General features: G+C 44.3%; 1 protein-coding gene across 1 annotated transcript in view; it reads left to right on the forward strand.

The window, feature by feature from the left end:
* Positions 1-4361, forward strand: part of LOC115762432 — a 62919-nt gene extending 58558 nt beyond the window's left edge. The window contains exons 6-7 of the mRNA XM_030704629.1: positions 1084-2882; positions 3162-4361. Coding sequence (XP_030560489.1) covers positions 1084-2882; positions 3162-3321 — 1959 coding nt within the window. The 3' untranslated portion in view covers positions 3322-4361. The remainder of the gene's footprint in view (positions 1-1083; positions 2883-3161) is intronic.
* Positions 4362-8614: the final 4253 nt, after the last annotated feature.

The raw sequence follows: 8614 nt of genomic DNA on the forward strand, positions 1-8614 counted from the left end.
GCCAACACAGTCGCGCACATTTATGGCTAAGTAAATCCCGGCCACTTGAGGGCCTTAACAAACCAAACCAAAACCGCACCAAAACCCAAACCAACCCAATGCGACTCAACTTTGATTTTTATGACAGCCGCTTAGTGGGCCAGACGTGGGCTCAAACCGGCTAAGTGCACTGGCGACAACCAATCAGTTACCTGTACAGTCATGCCTCCTACTCATTGCACCCAGTTTTAATACCCTGAACACATTAAAAATGGGTAACAGGGTATAATGTATTTAACAGGCAGATGGAGGCATCTCCGACCCCATGAGGTACTCTTGATCAGCATCAACAGCCGAGTCGATCTAGCCATGTCCGTCTGTTTGCCCGTCTGGATCTCAGAGCCTATAAGAGCTAAGGACTTTAAATTTGAAATGTAGGTACTCCTCGTACGAGTTTGTTTCAGATAATCGATAACTTGCAAGTAATCGATAAGAATCGATATCGAAATCCGGTTTTTTGAGCAAATCTCGTAAGTTAGAGGAGCTAAAGGCACCAAATTTGACATGTAGCTTCTTGAATAGTATTTATATATATAAAGTATCTTTAATTGCATAGCTATATCAAAGTACTACCCACAAATTTAGGCCACAATTTTAAAGCCATTGTCTTTTTAACATCTGTTGAGTATTCTATAGCACAATTGGAATTATTGTTAAAAGTTTTATCAAGATCGGTTAAGAAACACAAAAGTTATTTGAGAAAACGTTTGCTTATTTTGACATGAGTTTTCTGTATAAGGTGTTGGTAGAAGTGCGTTCAGGGTATCCCCTAGTCGGGAACTCGCGACTTACTTGTTAGTGTGGTGTTCCTTCGCCTAAGTCCCGGTAGAATCTCCCACTCAACCGACCAAGGGGCTGTCGTATTGGCTAGAAACAAACTTAACCTAGCTGCGCGACGTTGCTACTTCTTTCGGAGCTTCTTTCCATTTATGTCGGGAACGAGGGAAGATATCATAAAAGTGATATGTTTTGAATAACAGTTTTTTATATAGAGATTACTTACATTTGTATGCAAGCCTAATCGTTTCCCCTTCTCGTTTGCAGGTGACGCTCTCGCAAATTTGCCGTAGCTCGCATCAGAATACGTACGCTCTGCCCGGCGGCGAGATACCGGATGAGCTGCGTCGCAAATTCGATCAGTGGTGGTCCAATCAGCTCTCGCCGCAGTCGGCGATGACGCCAAAGATGCTGCCGTTCATGTCGGCGCCGTCGACGGTGCCGGTGGTGCCCGGCGACATGGACTTTCCGGTGGGCACGGCAATGGCCGCAGCTGCTGCGGCCGCGGCCCATGCCGCTGCAGCTGGCGCTGGCGGCGCTGCCAATCCGCTGGGCGCGATGAGCAGTCGCGAGTCGCTGCTGCTGGCCAACGAGGCAGCTGCGGCCGCTGCGGCGGCGGCAGCAGCAGCTGGACATCATCCCAATGCGGCTGTGGGCCAGGCCCAGGCGGGCGGGCATCATGGCAATATGCTGGTGCATCCGATGCACGCGGCCAGCATGCATCATCATCATCATGCGCAGGCGCATGGCGGCCAGTATCCCAGCCAGAAGACGCGCATGCGCACCAGCTTTGATCCGGAGATGGAGCTGCCCAAGCTGCAGAAGTGGTTCGCCGAGAATCCGCATCCCTCGCGCCAGCAAATCCAAACCTATGTGGTGCAGCTGAACGCGCTGGAGTCGCGCCGCGGCCGCAAGCCGCTCGACGTCAACAACGTGGTCTACTGGTTCAAGAATGCGCGCGCCGCCCAGAAGCGCGCCGAGATGCGCGGCGGCAGCCTCGGGAACGCGATGAGCGCCTTGGGACATGCCGCCATGAATGGTTATCTGAGCGGGCATGCTCCGCTGGGCCAGAACTCGAGCAGCAGCGCCGGCAGCCAGCCGCTGAGCATGGGCAATCTGTCCATGTCGCACGACTATCTCAAGAGTCCCATGAGCTTGAAGTCCGAGGATATTGACACCATGTCCCAGCACTCCGACGAGCTGGAGGAGGAGCCCAGCAGGCCAAGCACACCGCAGCTGCCGCTTTCACTAACCACACACGAGCGCCATCGCAGCTCGCCCATGCTCGAGGATGACGACGAGGACGAGCAGCAACAGAGGCAGCAGCTGCGGGCCGAGCAGCAGCAGCAGCAAGAGCCGCAGCGCTCCAAGAGCGCCGGCAGCGATGTGGTCAACGGCGTCGATGAGCACGAGGAGAAGCCCGCTGTGCTGCAGATGGGCGATGAAGCCGCAACGCATGACAATGACAACTCTAACTCCAACAATGCCAATGTCGAGGCGACTGGCAATGCGCTCGGCGACGAGGCCGGCGCCAACAACAACAATAATAACAACAACAACGAGCAAGAGTCCGGCAGCCCGCCGAAGCGCAGCACGCCCAAAGAGGAGGACGATGACCTGGACATGGACGAGGACGATGAGGACAATGAGCAGGATACCAGCCATCTGGATGAGTTTCGTTCGCCCTCGCCGGATCTGGCGGGCAGCGTGACGCCGCACAAGGATCAGCTGCCGTTTCCCATGGTGCCCAACTCGATGTTCTCGCAGTCCTTCATGTACATGAGCCACTATATACCGGCCTTTGGCCAGGCGGCCGCTGCCCATCCGCATGCTCATCATGCCGCTGCCGCTGCTGCCGCCGCCGGGCTCCAGCCGAATACGTTAATGGGCGGCGCCGGTCTCAACTTGTCGAGCATCTCGAACGAGGAGCGCCGTAAGCGCAATCGCACCTTTATCGATCCCGTCACAGAGGTGCCCAAGCTGGAGCAGTGGTTCGCCATGAATACGCATCCCTCGCACAATCTGATACTCAAGTATACCGAGGATCTGAACACCATGCCCTATCGGTGAGTAAAGCCTAGTTTAGCGAATAAGATTCGGATACTCGATCGAGCCGACAGACTATGTTCGAGCTGCTCGAGTCAGCCAACATGTTTGAGCCAACATGTTTGTGTTGCGCCCAGCTGAGACAATACACGCATGAAACGATTAGCTCGAAGTGTGTTTCGATTAGCTCGAACTCTTTTTCAATTAATTGTTCGAGTAACTCAATGCAGAGCTCTATCTATATTACTCTGAGAATTCTTTTTCAACTCCTTTCGTTTCCCTCTGCTTTCATTTTGCAGCCAAAAGTTTCCGCGCCTGGAGAGCAAGAACGTGCAGTTCTGGTTCAAGAATCGACGCGCCAAATGCAAACGGCTCAAGATGTCGCTCTATGACAACAGCCAGTGCAGCCAGCTGGGCGGCCTCGGCTCCTTTGTGCCCAAATACGAGGAGCGCGACTAGAGGAGCGCGACTAAGAGGAAATCGGAGGCGTGTCACGAGCTATATGTAAATACACACTATTTAAGACTTAAGCCCTATGCAGCTATGACAACATAATTAAGTGGGAGACGATAAGCCCCTAATGCACCCTTCTCCAAGTATTATAGTAAGAGTTGAACCAGTTTTCTGACCCAGTATCAGACCCACTTTCGGTCCCAGTTAGCTAGGCGAACGAACGCCGCAGAATATTTAGCAAAAAATAAAAACTAATTAAAAAAGAATTAGTTAAAAATTAAAATTAGATGAACTAATAGGACTTTAATTTATCACAGCTTCTAGCATGACCTTATCAAATATATATATATATATATATATATATACATATGACACTCTATATTTAAATAAGTTTAAACATCCATCAGTTCGCAAAGTTAGGAGTGTGTAACCAAAGAGAGCCAATTTCATGTGTAAATATGTATGTTATACCAAAACTATTCTATTACTATAAAATATTTGAATAGTTATACTAGCATTGGGAATTTCCTGTTTTTCAAATACTTTTAAGTTTTCGCCTTAATTTAGTTCGTTTTCCAGCTTAGCACATATCTAAGGAGCATAATATGTTTGAAAGAAAAAGAAGAAAAGCAAAAACTTAAAAAATATATCAAATAAATCTAGCCCAAAAAAAAGGGGGGTCTGTTTAATGTCCTGGTATTTAATACCTGCTAAATGGCATTACATTTTCAGCCGAAAACTCAACTGCTGTCTTAGGTATTTCGTTGTGTATTTGAATTATTCAATTTCAAGCGTTTGATAACAATTACGAGTAGAATTCACATTTATAAAGCTACACTTAAACGTGTTTAATGAATAATTGTTCCACTAGGTCCATAAGCATACAAATCGTAAACAAAAACCAACTAAATTTAATTGTAATTTATTAAAAGCATAAATAAACACAAACACACGGACACATACACATTAAACAAAACGTACACACATACATTATATTACAATATGTATTCCCAGCAATTATTAAATAATTAAATAAATACAATTTTAAATGTCAAACTTGAGCTAAACTCAATGTGTTCCTCTTTCGGGGCAGAATATTGTTTAATAGCCCATATTCTTAAAAACTAAAAAGTCGAGGAATCATTTATATAAAGTCCATATTTGAAAGTCCATAAAGTAGAAGCATAAAATCATTTAATATCGCATCTCATTCGGAGATTCTCTTAATAAATGACATGAATACAGCGCGATAAAATAAGAAATAATATTTGAAAATCATTATTTGTTACAATTTCAGCTGTATGTGGCACACGTTAAAAAAAAAGTAAAGAAAAAAACCAAAGTCATATGCAGTTATGAGTCCTGGCGATGTGGCACTGGCAACTCCTGTGTCCCGTGTCCTGTCTATGTGTCTGTGTCCGTGGCTAATGTGTGGTAATGTGTTTGGCAATTTCTCATGTGCCAGGACCCGCTTTGCTTTATTTCTTTCATTTTTGCTAGTCGCTGATAAGCAAAGGGGAAATAAATATGCATACATATATGAAGGAAAAAAGAATGTTGAACGGGGCTGTTGCTCCGCCTCCTGCGGTTGATGCTGCTGCTGCTGCTCCTGCTGTTGGCCACGCGGCGTATGAGTTATCTGGCCAGGCGGAGTATATTAGCGTTGCCTTCAGCGAGATATGAAACAATTTATTAGCGCCAAAGTTTACTTCATTTCTTTATACATTATTTCGACCGCCTTTGTGAAGACATTCACACACACATATGCTCCTTTAGATAGGTATAGGTACAATCATGCATGTGTGTGTGGCTGTCAAGGAGGAGCTGGGCCTGTGGGGGGCAGCTCCTAAATCAGCAGTCTACATTATTTCTTATTTAAAGTACATATCTGAATGGGCGCATGTGTGTGTGTGTGTGCAGGGATGTGCATCATTTGTTATCGCAAACTTTTAAATTAAAAATGTAAAGAAGGCAGCGCAGTGGCAAACGAAATGGCGTCCCACAATTTATGAGCACATTTTTTGGTTTGTATATTAACAGGCTTTTATTTATGAATTTTTAAGGACTATCCTGATGTCCGTGGACCAACAACAGGTACTGTATATGTATGTGTATAATAAATCTGAAGCACATGATGCATGGTATGGCTCATTAGAGTGAATGCCCATTCAAATGGGCGAGATATAAAGATATATTCTATGGGTCTCCACGACTTAACCCTCCGAATCTGTCCTCTATCAGCTTTACTTGGCAGCGATATGGCCATTTAAAGGAAAGCATTGCATACTTTCGAGCTGTCCCCATAATGCGCTTGAGCCTATTAGAGTAGCTTTTCTACAGCATACTTTTGGACCGCGCATAAAAATAGCCATTCACAATAAACAAATTGCAGAAAAATTTGATTAAATATTAAAATGCAAATAACTCGGCTAAATAAAGTCCCATTTCGAAGTGGTATGCCTCTTTCTACTCGTACGGATCCCGACCATCGATTGCCACCCATTCATTCTAAGAGATCAGAAAATATGCAGAACGACATAATCTCGCCATGATCAACGGCGGAGTTATGTCGTTTTGAAGCGACATATCTCCGCCGCTCTAAAAACTTCATACGTCATCACGTTTTTTTCGAAAAATGACTTTTTTCCGAAATCGTAAAAGGTGGATGGCATTCGATTCTATGGACCTCCGCGAGTAACCCCTCCCAATCTGCCCTATATCGGGCTTTATTTGGCCGAGATATGACCATTTAAAGTTTTCCAAAAAAATCCGTGTGGTTGTGCACAAAGAACTAAAGCAAAGCATTGCATACTTGGAGATATGACGTTTCAAAGCGACATATCTCCAACGCTCTACAAAAATCATGGAGATATGACGTTTCCAAACGACATAACTCCGCCGTTGATCATGGCGAGATTATGTCGTTTTGAAGCGACATAGCTCCGCCGCTCTAAAAACTTCATACGTCATCACGTTTTTTTCGAAAAATTACTTTTTTCCGAAATCGTAAAAGGTGGATGGCATTCGATTCTATGGACCTCCGCGAGTAACCCCTCCCAATCTGCCCTATATCGGGCTTTATTTGGCCGAGATATGACCATTTAAAGTTTTCCAAAAAAATCCGTGTGGTTGTGCACAAAGAACTAAAGCAAAGCATTGCATACTTGGAGATATGACGTTTCAAAGCGACATATCTCCAACGCTCTACAAAAATCATGGAGATATGACGTTTCCAAACGACATAACTCCGCCGTTGATCATGGCGAGATTATGTCGTTTTGAAGCGACATAGCTCCGCCGCTCTAAAAACTTCATACGTCATCACGTTTTTTTCGAAAAATGACTTTTTTCCGAAATCGTAAAAGGTGGATGGCATTCGATTCTATGGACCTCCGCGAGTAACCCCTCCCAATCTGCCCTATATCGGGCTTTATTTGGCCGAGATATGACCATTTAAAGTTTTCCAAAAAAATCCGTGTGGTTGTGCACAAAGAACTAAAGCAAAGCATTGCATACTTGGAGATATGACGTTTCAAAGCGACATATCTCCAACGCTCTACAAAAATCATGGAGATATGACGTTTCCAAACGACATAACTCCGCCGTTGATCATGGCGAGATTATGTCGTTTTGAAGCGACATAGCTCCGCCGCTCTAAAAACTTCATACGTCATCACGTTTTTTTCGAAAAATTACTTTTTTCCGAAATCGTAAAAGGTGGATGGCATTCGATTCTATGGACCTCCGCGAGTAACCCCTCCCAATCTGCCCTATATCGGGCTTTATTTGGCCGAGATATGACCATTTAAAGTTTTCCAAAAAAATCCGTGTGGTTGTGCACAAAGAACTAAAGCAAAGCATTGCATACTTGGAGATATGACGTTTCAAAGCGACATATCTCCAACGCTCTACAAAAATCATGGAGATATGACGTTTCCAAACGACATAACTCCGCCGTTGATCATGGCGAGATTATGTCGTTTTGAAGCGACATAGCTCCGCCGCTCTAAAAACTTCATACGTCATCACGTTTTTTTCGAAAAATGACTTTTTTCCGAAATCGTAAAAGGTGGATGGCATTCGATTCTATGGACCTCCGCGAGTAACCCCTCCCAATCTGCCCTATATCGGGCTTTATTTGGCCGAGATATGACCATTTAAAGTTTTCCAAAAAAATCCGTGTGGTTGTGCACAAAGAACTAAAGCAAAGCATTGCATACTTGGAGATATGACGTTTCAAAGCGACATATCTCCAACGCTCTACAAAAATCATGGAGATATGACGTTTCCAAACGACATAACTCCGCCGTTGATCATGGCGAGATTATGTCGTTTTGAAGCGACATAGCTCCGCCGCTCTAAAAACTTCATACGTCATCACGTTTTTTTCGAAAAACGACTTTTTTCTGAAACCGAAAAAGGTGGATGGCATTCGATTCCATGGTCCTACGCGAGAAGCCCCTCCCTTTTTGACCGCAATCTGGCTTTATTTGGCCGAGATATGACCATTTTAAGTTTTCCAAAAAAATTCGTGTGGTTGTGGATATAGAAGTAACGCAAAGCATTGCATACTTTCGTGCTGAACAGATAAAACGTTTGAGCCTATAAGAGTAGCTGATCCACTGCATACTTTTGGGCCGCCCATTAAAATAACCATCCACAATAAACACGTTGCCGCGACATTGATTAAATATTAAAATGCAAATAACTCGGCTAAATACAGCCCGATTTCGGAACGATATACGTCTTTCTACTCGTGCGGATGCCGACAAAAATCCGCATTTGGAACTATAGGTTTCCCAGGACTATATCAATGGTATGGTAAAACCAAGGATATGTGGGTCATCTAGGAACCATAGAGGGAGTAGGGAATGCTGTTGGAACGGCTTAACATTTAGGTTCACCAGGACTCTATCAATGGTATGATAAGACCAAGGATATATATGTCATCTAAGAACCATAGAAGGAGGATGGGTGCCTAAAAGAAAAAGCATACGTATTTGTGGTCTATTCTACGGACTACAATTGATGCAATAGTTATAGAGATATTCAGATAAATAAATATATTTATGAAAATGAATAACGGCGTTTTCTTATTTAACATTCAAATTCAAATAAAAATAAAACTGACTGCTTTGTAGCCAATACAAAGAGCAACAAAGAGCTAGAATTCTCCGAGTTCCTTTGAGCATAGCTGGAGAAAAATGCTTTTGAGTGGGCAACGAATCTGGTTGGCAGTGCATAAATATTTAGACAAACAAAGTACACATAATTTGGTGGCCCTGCTGCAACAACCCCA

The sequence above is a fragment of the Drosophila novamexicana genome, unplaced genomic scaffold, assembly GCF_003285875.2.
Source record: "Drosophila novamexicana strain 15010-1031.04,08,12 unplaced genomic scaffold, DnovRS2.1 tig00000564-arrow-pilon, whole genome shotgun sequence".
NCBI lineage: Eukaryota > Metazoa > Arthropoda > Insecta > Diptera > Drosophilidae > Drosophila > Drosophila novamexicana.